The sequence below is a fragment of the Lycium barbarum genome, chromosome 1, assembly GCF_019175385.1.
Source record: "Lycium barbarum isolate Lr01 chromosome 1, ASM1917538v2, whole genome shotgun sequence".
NCBI lineage: Eukaryota > Viridiplantae > Streptophyta > Magnoliopsida > Solanales > Solanaceae > Lycium > Lycium barbarum.
Genome location: NC_083337.1, coordinates 146,195,843 through 146,222,235, shown reverse-complemented (window position 1 = coordinate 146,222,235; position 26,393 = coordinate 146,195,843). Strand labels below are relative to the sequence as shown.

The 26,393-nt window shown below is 32.0% G+C and overlaps 3 protein-coding genes across 3 annotated transcripts; 1 reads left to right on the top strand and 2 right to left on the bottom strand.

Moving 5' to 3' along the window:
* Positions 1-1,064: 1,064 nt before the first annotated feature.
* On the bottom strand, positions 1,065-2,613 carry LOC132613366 (uncharacterized). The gene is made up of 2 exons (XM_060327394.1): positions 2,293-2,613; positions 1,065-1,589 (listed from the first exon to the last, which is right to left on the bottom strand). Exons 1-2 carry the CDS (start codon positions 2,419-2,421, stop codon positions 1,338-1,340), a joined length of 381 nt encoding a protein of 126 aa, XP_060183377.1. The 5' UTR covers positions 2,422-2,613; the 3' UTR covers positions 1,065-1,337.
* A 13,298-nt stretch (positions 2,614-15,911) lies between these two features.
* LOC132642087 (stem-specific protein TSJT1-like) lies at positions 15,912-21,111 on the bottom strand. The gene is made up of 5 exons (XM_060359367.1): positions 20,816-21,111; positions 19,265-19,505; positions 18,447-18,567; positions 17,329-17,438; positions 15,912-16,170 (listed from the first exon to the last, which is right to left on the bottom strand). The coding sequence occupies exons 1-5, from the start codon at positions 21,016-21,018 to the stop codon at positions 16,135-16,137; spliced, it is 711 nt and encodes a 236-aa protein (XP_060215350.1). The 5' UTR covers positions 21,019-21,111; the 3' UTR covers positions 15,912-16,134.
* Positions 21,112-23,866: 2,755 nt separating this feature from the next.
* LOC132613315 (organelle RRM domain-containing protein 6, chloroplastic-like) lies at positions 23,867-26,087 on the top strand. Its single transcript, XM_060327347.1, has 4 exons — positions 23,867-24,194; positions 25,160-25,228; positions 25,514-25,620; positions 25,697-26,087. The coding sequence occupies exons 1-4, from the start codon at positions 23,936-23,938 to the stop codon at positions 25,781-25,783; spliced, it is 522 nt and encodes a 173-aa protein (XP_060183330.1). The 5' UTR covers positions 23,867-23,935; the 3' UTR covers positions 25,784-26,087.
* Positions 26,088-26,393: the final 306 nt, after the last annotated feature.

Here is a 26,393-nt window from a genome sequence, read left to right as displayed (position 1 = left end):
TATAAATGATTAACACTCAAACTTAAAGATAAACACATATAGTGACTGAGATTTGAACGATAATTAAAATTTAAACTTTCACTAAGTGCAAATAAATGAGACCTATTTCAATCCACTAAAAATTGGAATATGAATGAGATTGGGCCTCCTTCACCTTCCATCTAAACTGTGCAGGGAAGCCTAAAACAATTTCATAGATCAATGAAGCTTCATTTGGTCTAGTGATTTGTTCTTTTTAGGTAACATTTACCATGTGAAAGGCAAAGTATTGACAAGTCTTATAATACGAAATGACACACATGTTGACCGTCTCAGTAAAAACTCCAAGCAACTCCAGAGTGAATCCTAACCGAAGAAGGTGCTAATAAAGCCAAAATTATAATAGGCTCAAGGTTTATACAAATGATACTAAAGCAAGACTTGTCTCAATTTTTCTTAGAGCTCCGTATTATGTTGTTCATGCTAGGTTCAGCTATGGCATGTAAGTTGTAGCGTGTTAAGTGCATGTCCCATTCGGTTGAGCAATGATTTGTCATATATTTCCTTATATGATTTTGAACTGTCTTTATTTTATTAACTCATTATTGGGGTTGAGTTTCTACTTAATATCCATTTTCTTAATTTTAAGGCACATCATGTTTGAACACTTGTGTTTTGTTCCTGTGTTTTTTGTTCATATTATAGTAACAATGTCTTATCATTTTGAATATTATATATTTTTCTTTTTGTTCTTATCTCTTTAGAAGATGAATAATTGTATTGGATCTTGCTCAAAGAGTCACGCCAATAACTGCTAGTAATCGCTATAGAAATGGTATTATCATAGCCATTGACATATGTGAATAGATCGCTCAAAAGAATTGAAGTGTTAGCCCTTTGTTAGTTTTAGGCTTGGGCTAAGCTAGCATTTGTAAGCCCTTTCAAATGAAGCGAATTGAGCTGAGCTGAGTTGCTTGCTAGGATTGGACTTAGCAAAATTGGGTCATTCCGTTTTGACATCTCTAAGTTGCGCAAATGATCAAATTGCATGCTTCGTTAGTCAAATTTGGTACCAACGTTCAAAATATTTAATAAGAAATCTTATTACTTTTCAAAAAATGTATACAGAGTTATAAGAGAAAAAGGTTTTACTTAATCAAACATGAGACTATGAGAGGCTTATGCAATATGTCAAGCTAGAAAACAACCATCAAATCCCACTGTGGACAAACGCTTCTACCTTTGACTGAACCACCCTAATACTAGTACTAGAGAAGCTTTGCCTATGTACATATAAACATAATTAAAATTGAACTTAATACAATTACTTGGTTATATATTTTTGAAGCATATTATAACTAAGAAAATTTTCTTGGATTTAACGAATCATGAGGTGGGTTATCATTGTAATGGGCATGAAGAACTCCTCTTGGGTCATTAGCATGCCTTTGGAGGTTGGTGTTGGAGGAAATAGATCTTCCTTGCCTATTATTTCTTCTTGGATGGGAAGAACGAGGGATAAAAACTCCAGTTCCTTTGATTTCCCTTTTGCAGCTCTGACCATGCAGATATGGGGTTCTTGTGGCTGGATCAACCTGTTGAGGAAAGATCTAAAAGAAAAAGAAAAAAAAAGTCAAATTATTTCTACTAAGTGTAGGAAATGTATACACTACTGAATCAATCTGTCTTATTTTACAAGTAATATATGGGTAACTATTTCTTAACTGATTTGATAGAATAAAAATTCTTTTCATATTGTTTGTGTAATAAAGTTGAACTAAAAAGAAAAGAAAAAATGTAGAAATGAATACAAAATTATGGTACAAGTTAGCCGCTTGTAGCACCACTATTTAAAACATATCGAGTTTCTATTATTTAAAGTTTAATCAGTTTTAGTAGACTTCAAACTAAACCTATTATTACTGTTGCTTTCTAATTTTATAGCTTTACTTCATGCCTGATTGTCTGAAGTTTGGACTGCTAAAATCAAGCATTAGATCTTCAGATCTGAAGTTAGGTCCTGCCAGAGCTTAAATTCATACCTTATTTTGAATTTGAACTTAATATGTATTAAGGTTTGAAGTAAAGCTTTAGCAGAGTCTAATTTTAGACCCTCAGGTTTGGAGTTTGAAACTTTAGGATCGCGATTTGAAACTTTTGACCGACATGTCTAAAGTTGATAATAAGGTGGTTAAAGCGTTAACTCAAAAAATTAAAGATACATTAAGGAATATTAGGAGGAAAAAAAATTATAACTAGACATTAAAATAGACTTCTTAACCTGAATTTCAAGAGAGGATAAAGATTGAATACCTGAAGAGAAGCTGAAGAACAATGAGTTGAAGGGCGTTCCTCGTCATCATCCATGATTAGAAGAGAGATTCGCTTGCTTAATTCTGCAAAAAACAAATCATTTTCTACTTCCATATCTACTAATTCCATGCTTTTCTTTCTCTTCAAACCTTCTAGTTTGAGCCTTCCAGACGTCTTGCAAATGTTACTATATATAAGAGAACTGAAAAAGTTTAGTACTTATCTCTTTTTTGTAACATACAGACAATATATACCTTGTAATAAATAGTGAAAAGGCCAATGAGTTGAAGAAAAGGACATCGTACAAGTAGAAAAGTGGGGTCAAGACGAAATCCCACATCTGGATATCATGGAAATGTACTATTGCTATATATGATATTATCCAGACGGGAAAAGAGAAGCAAAAAAATATGTAAGGAGAAGAGATGAGGTTGAGGAGAAGCAAAAGGCCAATTTTGGATCAGATAGGTGAACTAAAGATAGAATTTCTTATCTTTGCCATGTTGGAGAATTTAGCATTTAAATACTATATAATTGCATGACCTTTCACTAATATTTATATTAGTGCCTATTTTGCTGAAGTTAGTGGGCAACAAAATTTTATGCGACTTCTGAGGCCATACTTATCAACTACTTGTATACTTACCTACTAATGGTCCAACACTCCTACTTATTAGCCACCATCTTATCTATCCACTTATTGTTATTCACTTGTAAGTGTTAATTAATCACTAAACTCACAATCTCGTGTTTTGATAATCTCGATTAGGCACTAAGTTCTTATTTATTTTGGGGAAGAGACCTCCTATAGCTACATATAGGAATGTTTCTTCCTTGTGAAAATTTATGGGGGAAAAAAAATGGTTTACCTTGCATGAAAAGGGTGTCGTGAGATTAATGAGGAGAAAAATTGTAAGTACTCCAACATATTCACTTTAAAAAATGGAAAATTTTGCTTGTTAAATATATGTGTTATTGTGGTTTATTTTTGGACTCAACAATATGTCTATACTCTAGTTTGTTTGAGTTATGCACGGTGATGCTGTCAAATTGTTATATTTTGTAAGGGATAAGTCAAGAGTACTAATTTTTTTTACTATAGTAGGCTTGAATTATTTAAACGTGAACAAGATATATATGTTGCAGTCTATAAAATAGTTGAATTTACATTTTTCTTGGTTGTACTTATACTTTCACCAAATATCACTATACTCATTGAGTCACACTGTTGGTCGCAAATGTAAAGCGCGTGTGCACACACCATCTTATGATCATCGACTATAAATAATATGCAGTAGTTATGGTTCGCATTTAAATCAAGGACGCCTTCGGCATTCAGGGGTCACGGACCGACCATAGAACTTTGTTCAATAAGAGGAACGCATTAGCTGTCCCCTCTCAGGTTAGACAGTTAAGATCGGAGAAGGCAATGACACTCATCAACTCTTAAGTGAGATTTTGAGAAGAATTGCACTTTGGAGAGCAAACTTTAAATCACTACGAGTCTATGGCCTAGGAATAGTAGTCATTTGCATTGTCATGAACTCATGCTGGATACTTTGAGAAAGTCAAAATCGTTCCTTATTTGTAAGGATAACTACTTACCGAACACTTGATAAAATAAAGGAACCTTGAAATTTTTCCCTGCCAGAAGATAAGGAATAGCTATTTTAGATATTTGTAAATTCGACCTATAACAGTTACAACATTGATGACAACAATCAAACACAATTTACACAAGTGATAGAAACATTTAAAGTCTGATTAGTTTTATAATAAACCAAATATAACAATTGATCAGTCAAAGAGTAATTAGCTGAAATCATAACTTCGCAGTTCGCACACCATGCTCTAAGTTATATTTGTACCTCTGAAAGTCTTCTGCAAGCTACGATCCAGAAATTACATCTTTGTGTATATGTCCTTAAAATAATACTAATACTTCAAATCAGATTAAATAAACAGCTATACTAGAACAAGATTTGCATCACTCTCTAGATAGGATATTGAATATTTGTTTGGTTGCACGACCTGATAGTCAACTGCGTCCACTATAATTCAAAATTAAGTGAACTTCTCAGATAATTTTTAAGATGTACGACCTCGCGGTTAAGGGGGCGACGACACATCCCCTGTTTTGCCACCAAATCTGGTTTATTTTGTTATTTCGGGCTTTATTTGCTTTGAACTTCCCAAAATGGGCCTAACAATGCTATTATGGGAGAAAAACATAAGTAGGCAGAAATATAATAATATTTACATACTCTTAGCAGGTAAATAAAATTAACATTTCATGACAGGTTAATAATTTTATAATAAAATAAGTTGCTTTGTATAAGGTAATTGCTCCCTATTTTTTAGTGGGACTCTATATCCTCTATAACTGTTCTTTTTACGATATTTTCCATTTTTCACGCTTTCTCCATAGGTTCCAAACATTTCCTCCCTACACAGTATTTCCATTATGTAATCTTTGGCCTTTCTGTTTTGATTTCAAGGGTCTCTTTTTTCTTTTTTCTTTTTCTTTTTTTTCCTTTCAAGGGTCAATAACATTAGCATCATGACAAAATAAAAGATCACTTATACTATTACTTTAATATACAAAGTATTTCTCAAGAAAATATTCTACCAAGCATATTATATTATACCTCAATACTATTAAAATATAGTTGAATTATACTATGTATATTAACACATTAGTATACATATTATACCTCGGAAAACGAATTATATCAGGTATAATGTGTATTTAAGCATGTATTTAAAGAGTATAATGTAATTTTTTATTTAAATTAAAACATAAATTAAAATACATCCATTAGCAGTAAACTAACACAAGAAAATAATAAGGTCTAATTAAGATCCAAATTATTCGTCATCACCTCACAATTATACATTTTCTTTAGAAATTTTGGGTGTGAGAATTGAAATATATACCTCCTCTTTCTATACGTCCTTGGAACCAGAAAATAATGGGGATTTATTGGTTGAAGAAGAGAGAAAAGTGAGAGAAATAGGGGTGTGTTAGTTAAAGAAAAGAGAGAAATAAGGAAATGTGGGTGAATCCCTGATTTAGGGGATATCTTTTTCTTATACGTATTTTTTTAATATGTCAAAATGCAATAAAACTTGTTCTTTTTAAAGATATGCTAATTAGGTGCTTAATTTTAAAATTGTGACCAGTGGTGTAATTTTCTCTGTTATTTACTATATAGGGAAATCTATGGAGAAAAATACATCATAGGTCAAGCTTTAAAAGTTAGGCACATAAATAGTACAACTTTTAATGTTCTTTTATATATATATATATATATATATATATATATATATATATTATGCTTTCTCTCTCATCACTATAACTCCAAAATTCATCCGTGTCTAGCTTTCAAACTGAACTTCTCTTTCACCCTCAAATTCACTCTCTCCCCCTCAAACCCACTACCTCTACATTCTTTAGGATAAAAATTCATGGTGCTTTTGGTGGAGTTTTTAATGGCAAACATTTATGAACAATGGTAATTTTAAGGAATTAATCCCCCCCCCCCCCCCCAACCTGCCCTAAACCCTTTTCTTTCGCTAAAATAAGTACCCCATAAGCCATAAATTCTTCTATGCTTTTACTAATGACATGGAGAAAATGAAAGAGACTGAAAGATAATCATGATCACAATCAAGTATCAATCAACACAGTCCAAGAATAGTACCACAAGTCCAAAAATATCAACAACCGGATCATAGCCTAGGGTGAAGCATCTAAACAGAAGTCTGCCAAGTTTCTCATAATTCCTCCAGACCACAAGTACAATCCATGAATCCGGTCAATAGATGCAAATGAGATGATAATGATGAATGCATATGTAATGCAATGATACACACATGCTCCTGGCGGAATACATCCATGCCTCAATAGTCATGACCTATGGGGGACCCGCGAAGTCCATGTACATTCTGCAGTGCACAACCCGATCCAATATATATATATGTTGCGGCGCGCAACCCGATCCAAATGTATGAGTATGAATGATATCAAGGCCAAGAGAATCTATCAATACCAATGGTGCCACACATATCACGCAAATCTATCAATATCAAGTTTAGTATCACAAACGTGGCAACAAGCCAATTGATCACAACAAGCCACAGTCAAACAACAATACCAACCTAAGTAATCAATCCCAACTTCATACCCGAAGGCGTAACATGCTTTCTCCAAAAATCCCTAACTATACATATGCTTCGCTAACCGAAGTCTAAACACATTGATATCAGATTCCACTTTGTTGAACAAGGCACAGTTAAGGTCTTGAAGGTTGACACAAAGGACAACACAGCGGATATGTTGACCAAGGTGGTTCCTCTTGTCAATTTCAGTCATTGTATGAATTTGGCAAGAGTTTGCATCAACTGATGCGTCGGGATGGAGAACGGCAGGGCAAGGTAGAGCTACTAGTACGTACAAGGTTTCAGTTAGTGTCTCTTGTTTCCTACACGGAGTTAGCTCACGTAGGTTTAGAGACATTGGACTGAATGACATTCATATGGAAGCTTGAAATTCATCTCAAGGTAGAGATTGTGAAGTTGAGAAGATATTCAAGCCAATTCTTACTCAAAAGCGGAAAGGAATAAAAGGAAACTTTTTGCTTTGTTGATTTTCGAGTATTATTGGGATTTAGATCCTTTCTCAAAAGGATTAGACCTAGTAGTATAAATACATGCTAGCTAAGATTTATTAAGGAGGACAGAACATAGAAACCTAAGAGTATTTAATCTAGTAACTTACTTTCTCCCTTGATATTATTAAAAGTGCCGGTCGTTCTCCGTGGACTAGAATCACGTCGATCCGAACCTCGTTAATTACTGTGTTTTTATCGTTTCCGCACTAACATTTTTGATAGACCCTTGGCTCAATAAAACATTACTTCATTAATGCGTGGATATATTTTGTCAAAAACAACTAAGGAAAAGACTAAATATCGCAGTATTACCCTTTGTGCAAAGATGTAATAGCTCTCTCCACTACAACAAATTTCATTATTTGTGACGAATTATTTTGTCACTTAAAGGTCATATTTCGTCAAAAAAAATCTTTCGTGACAAAAAAATATTCGTCAACCTTTCGTTCCTAAAAGTGGGTCGCTAAAAGTATACAAAGACAACTTAGTGTTTCATCGCTGAATAAAGTTATATTAACTACAAAATAAAATTCCGTCCCCAAATGTGTAGTATTTATGACGAACCTATTTGTCATGAACCGCGTAAAAGTTTTGTTGCTAAAATCATTGTAACGTCGCCAAAAGGTGGTTATTACTGACAAATCTAATTTGTCACTAAATATAATTTTAATTAGTGACATATAGATTGTCTTTAAAGCTTTGCATAATTTGTAGTTAAAGAATGTGATTACGTCACTAAAAAGTATATGCTTTATGTACGAAAGGCAATTTTTGTCTCTAAATAATTAAATTAGTTACAGATTGGTTTGTCTAGGAAAGGCAACAATTTCGTAGTTGATTTTTTATTTTTATTTTTGACAAGACTAATTCGTCACTATACATTATCTTAATTAGTGAAAATTTCAGTTGTCATCAAATATTAAGTTAATTTGTAGTTAAAAATATAACTATTTTATTAATATGAAGGTCATTTTGGGTTAAATTACCTTTTTCACTGAATTTAATCAATTAGAGACTATTGAAAATGTGCAATACAATTTACTTTCTATAAATAGATACTTTTGTGACCAAAAGTGGTTGTCTTAAAATGTATAAATCTTCAAGGATAAAATTATTTTTGTCACGACCCAAATCTGACACTCAGGTCGTGACCGGGCACCCGTCGAGCTTCTACCCATAAGGCGAACCCTCTAAGCTAATCATGCGAAAATTAACGAATATAATGAATAATACGCAAAGTCTCATCATATAAAGAAAAGTGCGGAAGCGAAATATAAATACTGAATCTTGCCCATAAACCCCATAAAAATGTCTAAGTCATGGAACTACTAGTCTGAATATAAAAGTACGAGATGTAGCTCGGAATACTACTAAGTCAACTAAAGAAGAAGAGGTCGCCATGATCGAATGGTGGCTCACCTCGACTGAACTGGACCGAACAAAGCTGGAATGAATCAAATACCGGCTACCTGGTCACCGTTAACCACACCTGCACACATACAACATCAACAATCGTGAGTCTAAAAGACCCAGCAAGATCATCGACACTCTCAGCTTACCCCTGGGGCAAGTCTTTAAAATCCCTGATAATGCATAAAAGCAATTACACAGTACAAGTATATTAAATATATACAAACACTGAAGCTAAAGCTGAAATCGTGAAGCGTAAACAAGCAAAACATGAAATACTCTAAATCTGAATCTATGCTCACGGGACATAGTACGTATTTACCTATGTTTTACCCCGTCTTCCGGAGAGGGCATTATTTACCCCCATCTTACCCGGACGAGCAATACATGAAATATACTGAATCTGAATGTATGCTCACAGGACATAATACGTATTTGTCTATGTCTTACTCCGTCTTCCAGAGAGGGCATTATTTACCCCAACTTACTCGGACAAGCAATAGATGCACTACACTGAATCTGAATCTATGCTCACGGGACATAGTACGTATTTGTCTATGTCTTACCCCGTCTTCCGGAGAGGGCATTATTTACCCCCATCTTACCCGGGTTACTTAAAATTCTAGCATTTATCTCTCATCGAACATCAATGGGACCTGTGGAAGTATGCCCATCTGAAGATATGATAAGTGGAACATACATCCATTCAATACCACTTCTAAACTTTATATTTGTATAAATAGTATCTATTTAAGCGAAATTACGCTAAAGGACTCATACGGTCATTACTTTAGAAACTTGGAAATTATCCAATTTAGATCATGCTTGCCCACTCACACGAACTAAATGGTTTAAATGCATACATACAACACAAACCATATGCTTTTATGAAAAGCAAGTAAACTAAGAGTTTAAGCCTCACTTGCCTTATAACCGGAATGCAAACCTCTCTTGAAACGCCAAATTCTCTTCAAACGATCTCCAATAGCCTCAATCTATTTAATAACATAAATAATTAGTTCAAATTAGTCTACGGAACTGATTCCATAATTTTAGAAAACCCTGGGTCAAAGTCCAATAACTATCACGCTATTAGTAGACTAATCCCTTTAATCACCGCTATGTTCCACAACTCAATTGGTTGAAAAACGTTTCCACTATGTTGTTAATGATATAATTTATAAATCTTCTCTTATCATTAAAACTAGAAGAGAGTAGAACTAAATGGCAATTCTTTATCCGATCAAGGAAAGAAAAGAAGTTAACAGAAGCATATACTTTGAGATAAAATCTAAAAAGGTATTGTTTATTATTAAATAATATTTCTACTCCCAAAGCCTAATGAACACAATCATGACACCCATAATCATTATGTCCCCAAAGATGAATTCTTGTCATTATCCCATAAAGAACAAATTGTGCTACAGATCCTAATTCAATTCATGAAACATGAATATAGAAGGAACTAAGTGCAGTACCTGAACATGACGGTTGGAAATTCTAATCTTCCTCACTTTCACAGCAAAACCTCTCGTCTGATATTTCATGTTATTCCCCTCAATATCAGAATATTATACTAATACCTAGTAACAGTCTAAGATGTGGCCCGTAAATAAAATAGTGAGTCTGGCTCACTTATTTACTTACCTAATTTCCCCATTTCATTTATTATATCATATAACCTATATTTTCCAATAAATATATATACCTACATATAATATGAATATAATCAATACCCACTCCGATATGAAACTCGTTAAAATTAGTAGGCTATAATTAAGAAAATAACTCTAAAATTCACTCGAAAAATATCAGGTTGTTACAATTTTATAACAAATTGTATATATTTAATGCTTCATGATCGTACTACGGAGTATTTAAATCTATAAATAAAAGGCATCACAAAAATTTGTACAAAATCAACTACTACTGGTTACATCTATAATTATTCTGAGATAACATCTAGGTCCAAACATTGAACAAAGAAAGTGAAATCACTCAATCATAAAAAATCTAATTGAAATACATGAATAATGGTAAATTGAAAAAGACAAAATATGTTGCTTCCTCATGTGCTAATGCAACGTCCGTAATCTATAAACTTCACTCTTGAAATATTTTTTACACCTTCGTGTACCTGTGTGAAAAGAAAAATATACTAATAACGTTAGTATATAATTTTTGTTATCAGGATTTAAGAAAAATGTGTCTTCAAACTTTAATCATAAAACTAACATTTATTAGTGAAGCAAATAATAGAATGAGAAAGAAGTAATAACATCTATACAAAATGGGTAACAATTCAGTTGTCAAGATCGACGTTGATTATTAAAAACATACCTCCTTATTAAAAGAACAATTGACAAACTCGGTGAAATAATATTCAACTCCTGCAAAGAGACTAATAAAGTGACGAGAGGGAGGGGAGAGTTGATTTACCTGCAAATGCTAATGACCATCTGTTAAAGAAATAGAAAAAAAATTGATAGGAAAAAAAAGAAATCAAAGAGCAGAAAATAAACGTAGGGAATTCTTCTTTCTTGGAAGGGTATGTATTTGCATTTGAGGTGGACACTTCATATTTATCTTAGTGGGTAGTTGTTAGCAGTTTATAGGGAGGGAATGGGTGAGTTGAATTCTACACGAAAATATTGGAGGGAAGGTGAAATAATTGAAAGTCAACTTTTGTTATTTTACTTTCCCTCCAATATTTTTGTGTAAAATTCTCATACTTATGACTTTTTCACTTAAACGACTTCTCGTTAAATATTAAAATTATATTACCATCTTTGATTTTTATATTATGAATGATTTCTACACTTTTACCTCACAAATTTTATTTGGACAAGATATGATAACTTTGAAAACAATTTTGTATATAATCGATATTATGTATGCACATTAGCAGGCTCAATGTTAGGATAATTGTATGTATTAATTATAAGCCCCCACAAAGTTTTATATTTAAATTAAACCAGTTACAAGTTTAATAATGCAATTAAAGTAATTCCGAGTGTGTGTGACCCATACATTTATAAAAAATAATAATTGGAATATGTTACCATGAATGTGGGGTAAGTTTAAGGCGTCGGGTGTTGGTTGCATCCCTCCAAATGAGGGGCGTGACGTTAATACTGAAGATTCTCCAACAAATGAAATAAAAAACGATTAAGATAAATTGTTTCTTGAGGTAATTATTATCAGTACAGTGACAGAATCATGGCCAAATTATTTGAAAAATAATAATGCAAAATAATGTGACAGAGCTACGACAAAAGAAATTATGGTAAAAAAAAATCATATAATAAATATATTATCTATTGTAATGGATTAGCGATAGATTTACTATCCCAATTTTAATGCAACTGGTCATTAGAGATGTGCAGTGCGCCAATCATTACAAAACTTGTATTATATATATATATATATATATATATATATATATATATATATATATATATATATATATATATATATATAATATTTTGAGTTATAAAGTAGCTATTAAAACATATAAAAACCTGTGACATAAAATATTTCTCAAAATGTTTTATTGAACGTAAAAGTATTTATGCAAATATGTGTTGATATCCAATTTTGACTCTCCACACTTGAGTTAACTTATTAAGTAGGCATTTGGCCATAGAAACTAAATATTTTTTACTTTATTTGAAACTTTTGAAGCTGGAGTTGTGTTTGGTTATAGTTTTTGCAAAAAATATTTGGTTGATTGAATGTAGTGAAAGTGAAAAAGGTGAAAAGAAGGTTTTAGGTGTTTTTCAAATACATCTTTAAGTTGTATTTAAAATTTTCATTGTCAAACGGTGATTTTCAAATAAAGTGAAAAATATCTGGAAAAAAATGAATATTCTCATGGCCAAACGGGCACTTAAGCTTCGTGAATTTTTAATAGAGTAGAAATATCTATTTATCATTATTATAAAAGTTAGAAAATATTTATATTACTTTGGTGCTATTTTACCATTTCATTTGACAAAATACCTTAAAACATATTATGTATATATTTTATATAATTTAAGTATCAATTTTGATTATGTAAATTAATTACATGTTAATTCCTAAAGTACAAATGCATTTGATGTTTTGAAAATTACAAACCATTTCAAAATATAGAATTGTTAATTACAAACATATTTAAAATTACTACTAACTTATAACTATTTACGGCTTATTACTATATATTTATTCTATTTATTTATCTTTGTTTAGTCGGGAAGTTTGATTAAATCTGATACATAACTCAATCTCAAGTTTACTCCAATCTGGTCATTTTTAAAAATTATACTTGAATTTAGTTTAATTGTGCAAGAAATTGATTTTAATTTCAAACGAATTGACTATTATGACAACTAATGGCTATGATCGAAATAATTTTGATTACTAGTTCAATAGATCTTGATTACAATTGCAAGGTTCACATAAACGAAATAAAAAATGATTGAGATAAATTATGTCTTGCAGTTATTCTTACTGATATAGTGACAAAATCATGGCCAAATTATTTGAAAAATATTAATGATGCAAAATTATGTGATAGAGCTACAACAAAAAACCTATCGTACAAACTTTTCATATATTAAAATATACTGTAATGGATTAGCGATAGATTTACTATCCCAATTTTAATATAACTGGTCATTAGAGATATGCAGTATGCCAATCATTACAAAAATTGTGTGTGTGTGTGTATAAAAATCTACGACGTAAATTATTTTTCAATATATTTTATTGAACATAAAATTAATTATGCATATCCGTGTTGACATCCAATTTTAGCTCTCCACATTTTAATCTAGTTTATTAAGCTTCATGAATTTTAAACAGAGTAGACATATCTATTTATTATTATAAAAGTCAAAAAAAAAAATCATACTATTTTGGTGTTATTTAACCATTTCATTTGAAAAAGTACCTTAACATATACTCTTATGTATATATTTTATATTAGTTGAGTATTAATTATGTTTATGTAAATTAATTACCTATTATTTACTAAAGTACAAAATGTAATTGATGTTTTGAGAATTACAAATCATTTCAAAATAAGAATTTTCTAAATACATATATATTTGAAATTACTAACTTATAACTATTTATGGCTTATTACTGCATATTTAGTCTATTTACGGTATTTATTTTTATATTTGTTTAGTCCAAGAATTTTGATTAATTAATTTGATACATTAATCAATCTCAATTTTACTCCAATTTGGTGAATTTTTAAAACTATATTCGAATTTTCTGTGCAAGAAATTGATATCTTAAAACAAATTGACTATTTTGGCAACTAATGGCTATGATTGAAATAATTTTGGCTACGAGTCAAATAGAATTTGCTACAATTGCAAGGTTCAAATAAATGAAATAAAAAATGGTTGAGATAAATTGTTTCTCGCAATAATTCTTACCAATAAATTGACAGAATCATGGCCAAATAATTTGAAAAATAATAATAATGCAAAATTATGTGATAGAGCTACAACACATAAAAAAAAATTATCGTAAAAATTTTCATATAATAAATATATTATCTATTGTAATTCATTAGCGATAGATTTACTATCACGATTTTAATATAACTTGTAATTAGAGATGTGCAGTGCACTAATCATTACAAAATTTGTATTGAATATATATTTATATATATATATATATATATATATATATATATATATATATATATATATATATTAGAATGATTTTTTGAGATATGAAGTAGAAATTAGAACATATAAAACATCTATATAACGTAAGAAAAATTCAAAATATTTTTATTGAACATAAAATTAATTATGTATATATGTGTTGACATCCAATTTTGGCACTCCACATTTTAAGTTAATTTATTAAGTTTCGTGAATTTTAAACGGAGTTGAAATATCTATTTATTATTAGTAGTATAAAAGTCCAAAATATTTTTTCATATTATTTTGTGCTATTTTGCCATTTCACACTGCAAAATACCCTAGTATATATTATGTATATAATTTAAGTACTAATTTTATTTATGTAAATTAATTACATATCGTTTCCTCAAGTACAAAATGTATTTGATGTTTTAGAAATTACAAATCAGTTCAAAAAAGAATTGTCTAATTACATATATATTTAAAATTACTCACTTATAACTATTTACGGTTTATTACTATAGATTTAGTCTATTTACCGTATTTATTTTTATCTTTGTTTAGTCCAAAAGGTTTAATGAACTAATTAATTTAATACATGATTTAATCCCAATTTTACTCCAATTTGGTCAATTTTAAAAATTATATTTGAATTATGTTTAATTGTGCAAGAAATTGATTTTAATTTAAAACAAATTAACAATTCTGGCAACTAATTGCTATGATTGAAATAATTTTGGTTTGTGAGTTAAATAGACTTTGACTACAATTGCAAGTTTCAAAATTCGGCCCAAGTGTCCAACATTTGGCAATATAGACCCTATCCAGTGGACCAATCCGCTTGTGTGTTGCATGTTTATTGATAGATAAAGCTCTAATTTTTATTATATCAGATCAAAGATATGTCTATCATTGATGTCTTTTAATTTATAACTACGAATGTTTTCGTAGCCAATAATTGCACTATTTAACTAAGAAATTTAAGTCGTAGCCGTTTGAAGATTGTATTTTCTGTGAGAAAATTTAGTTGTGACTAAATTATAGATTAAATAGAGACAATAATACAATCGTCACTAATTGTTTCAACTATTAGTGACAAAAATGTAGGTCACAATTAAATATAAAATTTTGTGGCTAAAGTTTACCATGATTAACTACAAATACTATTTCGTCACTATTGTATCAATATATATTTTGTGACGAAAGTTTTTCGTGTCCAAAATTTAACTAATTTTAGGACAAAAAATGATTTGTCATGAATTGGGTACATCATCAATGACAAAATAATATGCCATTGATAAATTTAAATTTGTGGCTAATAGTACTCAATAAATGGCGCTAACTTATTATTTAGTAGGAAATTTTAATGGACGAACTAAAAGTATGTGCCTCATATATTTAAAGACGAAATATAATTTTCGTCACGAAAAATGGACAATTGGTGACGAATTTCGTGTCGTAGCTAGTAATTCTGTAGCTAAAAATCACATTTGTTGTAGTGCTCACGTTCGATGCATGTAAAGAATGTAAGAGTTTAGCATCTAATAGTATGATGTTGTCATATATGCAAACATAATTGTATCATCACCAACCATACAACATCCACCTGTGAATATTTTGTTTCAAAATATATGTAAATCATATCCAGGAATTATCATCCAGTGTTGTCGATCTGTATTAACTTAATTAATTACATGCATTACTTTTATTTGCTGTAATTTAAAATCATAACAAAATTAAATTAAAAAACAACGATTAATCCAATTTTCACAATATTGGGCCCGTGACCTATATAGCTAGTCGACAGTAGAAACTATTTATTGTGGATCAAATTATGGGGAAAGAAAAAATAAAATTTAGAAAAAGAAGTGCTACAAGACCAAGATCATACCAGCCATTACCAACATACATACGATAATATTTAGCTGAAGAAGTTATTGAAACCATTAAAATGCCAAAAATGGCAAGTCTTACATAAACTCAATCCGGTTCAATCCTAAAAGTAAGAGAAAAATAGAACAGCTTGGGACATAGTAACTCCCATTCATTATTTACATTACATGGATCCCACTAATGCATCTCCTCTTCTCTTCTGAAAAAGGAAATCGTGCCTATTTTGTGGCTGCAACAACTGCTCCCCCTTCAACCTGATATATATATCATCAACAGACTCTTCAAATCAGCAACACTAGAATATAAGAATATTGTGTCATTCTGTGTGAATAGAAATTTAGTTGCCGTTGTTTATTTCTTTATCTTTAAAGCATTCGTCGTCATCTTATTTTGCTTTAATAAAGTTGTCACTAGAAGCAAGTGAAAATGCGACTCCACATGTTCCATTTTATGCAGCGATGTTGGAACGGATATGGAGTATAAGATAGAAAGGCAAATTTCTGCCATATAGCAAAGTACCGTTAGAACTTGTGATATTCATTAACATTTTTGTGGCTATAAAGACGTGTCAATAAGGATACAATAAGAAAGTTAAAAATTAAAAAGTTTTCCGTTATATAACATATTTTTTTAAAATAGACTAAAAAAAGGAACAAGTGTCGATCATATAACATGACAATGACAATGATTATACATTGACTCGGATTATAAGATATTGAATGGAGGGATCATGAGTTCACTTGCCATGAAAGGACCCATATACAAGAGCCGATCTAGAGGTCTGATAACAGGTTCCCGTGAACCCAAAAGTTTGTGTGTGATTAAAAAATCTAATGAATATATATAAATATTGATGGTGTGAACCCAATTATTATTGTAATATTAACGTGATATCATTATAGGAGTTCATAAACTTTAAATACTAGATCCGTCTCTGTCCATGTATTCACACTACGATTGCAATGTATATCGGTTCATGGGTGACACTTGACCTGTGAAGCACTAATGGTCGGTTACAAGTGATGCAACAGCCAATTGCAGCTGTTGCTGCTATACCATGAAAAAATCGCATGCTTTATAAAGTGTGTATCTTTTTCTGATAAACAAGTTATGGTCCAGAAAGCAACATCATCCCCTCTAATTTGGCATGACACTGATCTAATACGAAAAGTGAGCGTGATGTTAAGGTGTAACATTAATTGATTATATGGAAAATCAGCATCAGATTACGTGGAATGTGTGACACTAGTGTCTGAGAGCCCCATAGCCCAAAGGATAAATGAATCTTTCTAGTATCTAGAATTATTGCTCCACCTTATAGGAGCAAATTAAAGGACCTACTCTTACAATTTCAAAAAGAAATTATAAGTAAGCAAATAATTTGCATATATGCAATTAAAAGCATAACTTACCATGGATTTTGCACCCCATATTTCTTCCTCAGTAGCAGGAATGGCAGTGATCTTGTTTTTAGGATTCTCATAGCTTCTCAGTTCTCCAACTGTTGTAGAGAAGAAACACCCTAGAAAATATCCAGTAGATCACAAGAATATATAATTAAACATTTGTACAAATAAAGAATAAGGTAGGGGTCCTTGTGGGATAATTGTGAAACTATTTTATTTACAATTTTTTATTTCAGGATAAGCAATTCTGAAACGGTTTATATCATAATTATGGTATTATTTTTATACCACACTGACAACAAAATGACGCATTTATCCTTCTCCAAAGCTTGCTCCCAAGCTTTTTAAGAAAGATATTGTTAAAATTGGAGATAAGAGTTCATCTCAATTTATTTAGTTTAAATATAACACATATTTTATATTATGTGTCATATATTCCATATTTAGTCTAATGAATAAACTCTACCAATAAAAGTATATCTATTAAATAATCTCGTCACTATGATCCCAGAATAATTACTTCTCAACCAAACGGCAAATGGATAAGCCAGATTAAACTTTCATTAAAAGGGTCTTTATCAACGTCATTTTCTCAAATTAATAGTCAAATGTTCAATTGGGCATGCCAACTCTTAAAATAAAAATAAAAAATAGGGTTAATATCACTTTTAGTCCCTCAATTATTGGTAAATTCTTATTTTAGTCCCTTTTATATCTGACTAAGCACACTAAACCTCCAATTAATTAAACTGTGCACTTTTAATTCCTTTGCTTGTGTATGTTCATAAATTTATCAATTGTTCTACCACTTAATTAACTATTCTACCACTTAATTGTTCATGTATTATGTTAAGTTTATATTGTTACTTCATATTTGGCAGTAAAATAGTTTTATAAATAGTCAAATATAACATTTTTTTCTACATGAAGGGACCAAAAACATATTTTTTGTTTAATTAAAAGATAAATATGCTAAGTCATAGCACAAGGACCAAAGCCGGAATTTACCAATAACTTAGGGACTAAAGGTGCTATTATCCCGAAAAGATATCAAGCTCAGTATTTAATCCCACTTGATGGACCAGAAAATCACCTAAAGCACAAAAAATAATTAGCCAACCAACCTTGAGGGAAAGAAGCAAGAGACTTGCCACAAGCACCTTTCAGCAAATCAGCATCATCAGCAAAGGCCACATATCCATCAGCAGTGATTCCCCAATATAGAGGTATCTTACCGACTTGATCCTGCCACAGGAGTCCTAATCAACTAAAATTTATGTTGCTCTGACTCTTTAAAAATGTCAATGGATGTGTGTCAGATACTCTAAAAATATGTATTTTTGGAGATTTCGATACGATGCGGTAATATTTTTAGAAAGTCCGAACAACATCAATTAGAATTGACAAAATTAAGTCATTTTTTAGTAGCTCGTCCACTTCGCTCAAGTTTACAATAATTGATTTGTGTTTGTTTTATTGATTTGGTTAAAAGAGTTTAACCCAAAATGACCCACCAAACTATTGAGTCAAAACGGATTAAAATAGTGTAACTCAACGGGTCAAAATATAATACAAACTCAAACATACAAAAATTAATTTGGAGATTGGGAATATGTGAATTAGAAGAACTTAATTTAATAATTTAAGAGAAATACTCCCGTTTCATATTTCTTTTAAAAATAAATTGTTCTTTAAAAAAAATAATTGAAAAAGGTTGTGTCATGTGAGAAGGTTAGATTATGACCGTGTTTGGTCATCTTGACTCAACTTATTTTTATCCGAGCAAACTTTGGATGATTAGGTTATAATTATGACACGTTTATTGAATCAACCACTTTGATCTGCCCAAATTTGATCTAACCTGCCCATTTACCTCATTTAGTCTGGATCATTATTCAATAACACCCACTGCAGGGCAAATTGGATAGGTAAAGATACTTACAGTAGCCACAAACAATGTAGAAGTGGACTTGTCAAAAACGATAAATGCAAAATTGCCTTGAAGGTGACTGACAACATGGCTTGGAGGGTAAGGTGCCCGATCACGAAGTGCCTTGTATGCTTCAATCATCAATACCACCTCATTTGCAGACTTGACCAGCCCGTATTGTTGTCTCAAACTTCCTAAGTTGTCGAGAGATCCCTCAAACAAGCAAAATATTTCATCCTTAACGGCAAATGACCTGCCATTTTTTCAAGCAACCATATATATATATATATATATATATTTAGAGACAGATTCAGAATTCTAAGCTTATGAGTCCTGAACTATAATCTTTCTTTTATCTACTGAGTTCTGCATAAATTTTTATACATATTTGTGAATTCAAGCAACCATGTATATACAATTAGAGACAGATTCAGATAGTTTTGTTTTTCTTTTCCTAGACAAACGCCTAAAATGGAAATTAAACAAAGCCCAAGGTGCAGAGAAGTTGCTTTAATTTGTGCTATGCTTTCGTGACATCAACATTAAAGAATCAACGCTAAGCAAAAGAATTGGTCACTCGTCAGTCAATTATACATAACTTCTCAAGGAATATTTAAAATGACTCTATTTCAGCGATGACATTCATTTAAATTTTTCTTTAAAATACTAATCCCAACTACATTTTTGGACAAACTGTTAACTACATTTTTGTTTTTCTTACATTAGTGGACAAAGACAAACTTTTACTAGTTAAATCTTTTTAATTTTTATATAATCGACAAAGTTTGCCACATGTCCATAAAGATCCAAAATCCGGTACCGAAGAAACTACAAGGTCAAGAGTAGGAGTCCAACACATGTTAGCCATGCAGGGAAAGGGTTGATAGTAGAGCCAATTAATTCTTTCATCATCTTCGAATGGACCGTCAATCACATGATTGTATAATAATAACCACTATTTTTACTTCTATCAGCTGTTTCAACCTTTTTTTAATTATTCATCGTGTTCTGGCCAATTTGGGCATATTTCAACTAACTTATTGAGTAATTATCTTTGATCAGTTTACCTATCGAGTATATTTGTTCACCAACATAGGAAAATTAAAAAGATTACCTAATAATTTTACCTTCTTCGTTAAAATGTCAACATGAAATCTATAGGTTGTGAATGCACCCAATTACGACTGGAGTGAAGATTAGGTACAAAATCACTTGCAGGCATACACCTAATTTTGCATTTAGTATAGTCCCTATATATCTTGTCCTATATATATATATGGAGGCATTGTTCAAAGCACAGAGACTACAAAAAAGTAAGGCACAAATTCGAAGGCGAAGTGGAACTTACAAAGAAAAAAAAAACAATTTATCCAACAACTTATAAATACTAAATCAGTAAATTAAAATTTGTTGGTGTACGTAATTATGGTGATCAACAAAAAGCATTGAATGCATGACAATTCTAGTTCCAATAAATGCACAAAATAGCTTCTTTTTTTTTTCTTTATCGATAGTGATGAAAGAAGAAACACACACTCATGATATAAGTCGGTAAAATGGTACCTTGGCAGAAAAGCGGACTCATTGTTGTGAGTGTAAGCTAGTTGAACATGACCGTTGATCTTCACGGACACAGCCAACGACTCGGTTTTAATGAACCGGTTCACCAGAGCCTCCCCTGTCATCTTAGGTGACGGGGTCCGGCTTCCGGCTGCCACCAACTCCTCAGGCGGTGATACAATGGAGCTGCTAAAAATACCCAACATTTCCTAATCTAACAAACTAGAAAAAATTAAACAGCAAAATTTACAGTTTCACTAAAGTTTTGAGGATTGGCAAAGAGTAAGACGAGGAGTAAGGAATTTATAATAGGAGATGATCGAGGACGTTTTGGTCATTTAAATTATTCAGTTGTATTTTTGTGTGGGTTGGGGTTGGGGTTGGATTTATTTGGTTTTGTTTGTAAAGATAAAACCATAGAGGATATAACAGCAGTGGCGGAGCCAAAATTTTCGTCGGGGGTTCAAAATATAAAAAAAGTAAACATACTAAGAAGCTTAAGGGGGTTCAACATCTATTATATATAAATAAAAAATAATTTTAACCTCTATGTGGCTCCGCCACTGTATAACAGTGTAAAGAGTAGTACGTTGGAGTGGGACAAATTGAAACACGAGGTGATGATTCTTAACAAAAACGCTTCAAAATATTTTACATTTACACACCATTATAGATACATAGGATCGATTGAAATTGAACATACTTTGCAAGAAAACATTTTCTCAAAAAATGAAAGATGAAAAATGTAGCTCTCATCAAAGAAACGCACAAATTGACAAATTAGAGGAACATTTAAGAAAAATCACACGATCAAAAGATAGGGTAACAACTGCGAACAAAAACACTTACGCACATTTGATGTTTGTATCGGATAAATAAATACACAACAAATATCGATTGAGTTTGCAAATAGATACATGACCAAGTTGTGGCTCAAACATAGGTCAGGCAAACTTTCTCAAAGGTGAAAGATGAAAAGTGTGGATCTCACCGACAAATGGACATCCAAAAATAATTCATTCATAAAATTTTGGAGAAATTCTAAAAATGTACAATCTAGCATATAACATTACATTTTCGTAGCCATATTTTTAAATTACACCCCGCATACACTGTTTCACAATATACAACAGTATACAACTTTATACATCTGGAGTAGACAATGTATCAACTTTGTATAACGGTGTATAATAATGTATAGAGTGTATAATAATGTATAAGAGGTGTTTATATCCAAGAAAATTCAATTGTATACAACAATATACAACATTTTTTCAATTTTATTATCACTTCTGTTATATCCAAGGTACTCCCAGCCTGATGAAATCAATTTACAAGCTTTTGAAGTGAGGGCTCAAATTGGGCCATTTCGGATAATATTACAAACATTGGCTATTTCGGGTAATTATTTTTTCTAAATAGTCATAGAGGGTTATTTTCCCTAAAATTTATGCCATTTTATCTTAATTAAAATGACTTTGTTTTAATGTGCTAAATAATTTTACATATACGTTTATTAAACTTGAATGAAATTTGAGCCATTTTTCTTAAATTTGTTTAATTAATTTATTTGGAAAGGGGGCCCAAAGACCTCACTCGGTCAAAGATGGAAAAGGCCACTGTGACCATTAGAAATTTAATGGCTCAAGTTTTACCCGAATGCCGCCAAATAGACCTTTGATGCAAATTATTGACGCGACATAGCCTAGCGGCCCGATCACTACAAGATATTGGACCTTTTTTGTGGTGATCAAAGTTGCTGCAAAAGATCATAAAGTCGTCACTAAAGACGTCACTGCATGTAATGCAGTTGCTAAAGCTTTTTTTTTTTTTTTTTTTTTTTTTTTTTTGACGATTTCAGAAGGTCGCCACAAGAGATACACATTTGGTGGCGATTAAGCTTGCCACAAAAAGGAAACAAATATGTGATCAAAAAAATTCATATTGAGCCTTCAAGAAATATATCAAAACAGGTATAATATGTGTATAATTAGTAAGTATACGTTGATTATACATTTATTAAACACAAATTATATAAAAATAATACATTTTCTAAATACATGCTGTAGGGATACATATTCTATAAAACAATGATACAATTTCTATACGTATAATACATTTTTTATATGTATACACTAGTAATACATATGCTATACAATAATGATGCAGTTTTTATAATTTGGGCCAGATGGCTACTTGTGTGCTTTTCCCATCAGAGATTGCGGGTTGGGAGCCTAGACATGACCACGCTCACCCTTCGTTTGGAGACGGACAATTCGCAGAATTGCCCTTCTTTTGGGGTGGTCTTTAAATTTTGCCCCTCATATTTGCGGTCTTTAAATTTTGTTCCTCATATTTGTGGTCTTTAAGTTTTGCCCTTAGCTTGGATACCTGAGGTTCTGGGTTCGAACCCCCGCTCAGGCATAAAATAAAAAAATAATTTCGCAAGATAGGGCTGGAGGGAGTGTATGCCGAATCCGACATAAAGTCCTTAAGGAAAAACTAAAGTTATGCCGGAGGGGGCATAATCTTTCCTCAAGGCATAGTTTTAGTTATGCCTTATGGGGCAAAACTTTTCCATAAGGAACTATACCTTATGGGGCAGATTTTTAATTAAGGCATAGCCAAAAGTATGTCTCATAAGGCTGAATTTTTCCTTAAGGCAAACTTTTAGTGTTGCCTTAATGAAAAGTTTCGCCTTATGAGACATATTTTTAGTTATATTTTATGGGGCACACTTTTAGTTAAGGCATAACTAAAAGTATGCCCCATAAGGCGGAACTTTTCCTTTAAGGCATAATTAAAAGTTTGCCTTGAAAAATAAAATAAAATAAAATATGTGTCTCAAAGCAAAGTCTGCCCCCTCCGACATAACTTTAGTTTTTCCTTAAGGATTGTATGCCGGATCCGGCATACACTCCCCCAGCTCTGCCTTGCGAAATTATTTTTTTATTTTATGTCTGAGCGGGGTTCAAACCCAGAACCTTAGGTATCCAAGCGAAGGGCAAAATTTAAAGAACACAAATATGAAGGGCAAAATTTAAAGACCACCCAAAAGAAGGGCAATCCGTGCAAAAAAATGTTTGGAGACCCGAACCCCCAAATTTAATTTAGGGTTTTGTAATGTCTCTATTTTGCTTACCCTGTAATAATTCCTTAATTTCACCCTCCCAATCGTTTACATCATCTGCAAGTGGACATGCCTCGGCTTTCAAACCCCTATTTCCTTCTCTACCCGTTGTTAGTTTGGAAAAAATTTCAAACTTTAAGCCGAGTATTTTAATTGACCTGTCTCAGAACAAATCTCACTTTCCCAGGTGCTTGGGTTCTTCAGTTGAACCACATAATCATGCAAATTCTACTACAAGTATATTCCTCAAAGGTACATTGACAAATTCCCTACACTTGTGATGATTAAAGATATATTATGTCGATTGAAGAAGGAATAGATAGAAGTAATGTTTTAAGGAAGCCTTAAACCTTACATTTTCCAGTAATTATGCTATCTTCCCATTACTTTTTTTTTTATGTATTCATGTATGTGATTTGCTTGTAATCATTGAAGAGGTAGAAGCTTTATGAAATGGGGGATATAGTGAATAATGCTTGAATATTTTGTCAAGTCAGTGCCATTCCAGTTCTGTAATTATGGTACATGGCATGTGAAATAAACCCTTCAATTGTTTTAAGAGACGATTAATGGCAGCACATATAAGGAGAGGAAACTTGGTCAGGCGTTTCTTTAGAGTGTCTATGATGATTTACGTTTGGGGTGTGTTTGGTATGAAAGAAAATGTCATTTTCTGGCAACCAAACACCTAAAATATTTTCCATTAAAAGGGAAAAAACAACTTTCGTTCCTTTTTTTTTTTTCTCCGATAATCCATTTGAAATAGCTCTCAAATTTTATTGAGTGCTGGATTGTGTGACAAAGTCTTTTCTGGAGAACATTTTTCAGAAAATATTTCCGTCATACCAAACTCACCCTTAATGTGGGGGTGGGGTTGTGTATTGCTGAAGCTTTAAAACGATGTTCTGTTAAGTTGCACTAAGGCTATACGCAGATAAAGGATATTGAGGAGAGCTTTATATTTCGTATGGTTGTTATCATTATTTTATAGTCTAGAATCTCCAAAGATCTCTTTGATTGATAGCATGTGAAAGAGATGCTATGCCGATGTATCAAATTATGTGGTTTATTAGTCTTCTCTTTTAGCTGTGTAGCTTCGGTCTGAGCAGTCAACAGCAAATGGATCAGGAACTTTTGTCAAGGCTTTCTGTATTTCCAAGCCTTGGATGATTATACTCCTTGTCTGGGTATCACATTCTGGAATTTGATTGATGCAGGACTAGCAAAGTCAACATCAGAGGGAAGATTGAAGGTGGTATTTTCACAATTTGGAGATGTCAGTCGAGGTGCATATTCTTTATCAAGGAATTGCTATGTACAATTTTGTCTTCACCCTTTTCTTGACAAAAATCATATGTGATAAGATCATTTCTTGATATTTATCAAAAAAAAAAAAAAAAAAAAAAGATCTCGTGTTGATAGTTATTCATGTTAAGAAGCTCCTAATTTTTCTTTCCTCCCTGTGTTGCAAATCAGATTATAATTGATAAGAATACTAAGCAACCATTGGGGTTTGCATTATTCAAGCTAACTGCTAAGGTCATACTTGTTTTTTCCTAAATGTGTTGCAGTCAAGATCCTAACTGATAAGAAAAGTAAGCAACCGTTGGGGTTTGCATATATCTGGTTTCCCGATAATGAATCCGCACAATCTGCTGTCCAAGAGATGAATGGAAAGGTAGCATTTTTATAAGTATATCTCCTGGTTTGGATCCACTAGTAAATACACATCTGAGAATTTCTTCGCTGTCTAGTTCTTAGATGGCAGGTTTATACAGGTTCAAATGGCAAAGCCTGGATCTTGCAAGCCGAATGTCAAGACAGCACCTTACAAGTTCTAGGCTACTCCATCTGCTTCTGGCTAGTGTTAGCAACCCGTGTAACGTCATTAAAGGTTACTCAGGCGTGGATGAATCCACGATTCAGGAGAACCCAAGCAAACCTTGTTGACAAATGACAATGACAAGGGGCTATTCAATTCTACTGATATATGAACTTGGCTAATATTGCTCCTTTGTTGATATAGATTTTAGTTTGTGCTGTGCATATGTGTACTCTGTAACTGCTGTATCTTTTGGCAATTTGTAAGGGCCGCAGACATTGAACACAAAAAAGAAAGAGAGGAAAAACTAGTTCAGAACCTCAGATGTACTCTTCTATATTGCTGTGTCTTAACTATCAGTACGAGTTAAACAAGTGGATCATTAAACAGTGTTATGCGAACTTAAATAAGAGCAGAACACAATGAAAGCAAAGAATTATTATTTGCGACCTCAATTAATTAAAGATTGAACTAGCTAACGATGTAACTTGTAAGGATAAGCATGTAGCAAAAAGAGAAAAAAAGAGAACTTGTACTGAATTGGTTGTGAGCAACGTCCAAGAGGCTCCTTGTGTAGGAGTTTAGACTATCGAGATTCAGTGATGGGTCCATGGAGAATGCTAATGGAT

Excerpts from the sequence above, each read along its gene's own strand:
- LOC132613366 (XM_060327394.1), bottom strand. The coding sequence starts at position 2,421 with ATGGAATTAGTAGATATGGAAGTAGAAAATGATTTGTTTTTTGCAGAA. Across the intron at positions 1,590-2,292 it reads GTTCTTCAGCTTCTCTTCAG|ATCTTTCCTCAACAGGTTGA; the intron begins GTATTCAATCTT and ends TTTTTCTTTTAG.
- LOC132642087 (XM_060359367.1), bottom strand. The coding sequence starts at position 21,018 with ATGTTGGGTATTTTTAGCAGCTCCATTGTATCACCGCCTGAGGAGTTG. Across the intron at positions 18,568-19,264 it reads CTACATTGTTTGTGGCTACT|GATCAAGTCGGTAAGATACC; the intron begins GTAAGTATCTTT and ends CTCCTGTGGCAG. Across the intron at positions 16,171-17,328 it reads TATGGGGTGCAAAATCCATG|GTTGAAGGGGGAGCAGTTGT; the intron begins GTAAGTTATGCT and ends TATATATATCAG.
- LOC132613315 (XM_060327347.1), top strand. The coding sequence starts at position 23,936 with ATGTCTCTATTTTGCTTACCCTGTAATAATTCCTTAATTTCACCCTCC. Across the intron at positions 25,229-25,513 it reads ATTTGGAGATGTCAGTCGAG|TCAAGATCCTAACTGATAAG; the intron begins GTGCATATTCTT and ends AATGTGTTGCAG. Across the intron at positions 25,621-25,696 it reads TCCAAGAGATGAATGGAAAG|TTCTTAGATGGCAGGTTTAT; the intron begins GTAGCATTTTTA and ends TTCGCTGTCTAG.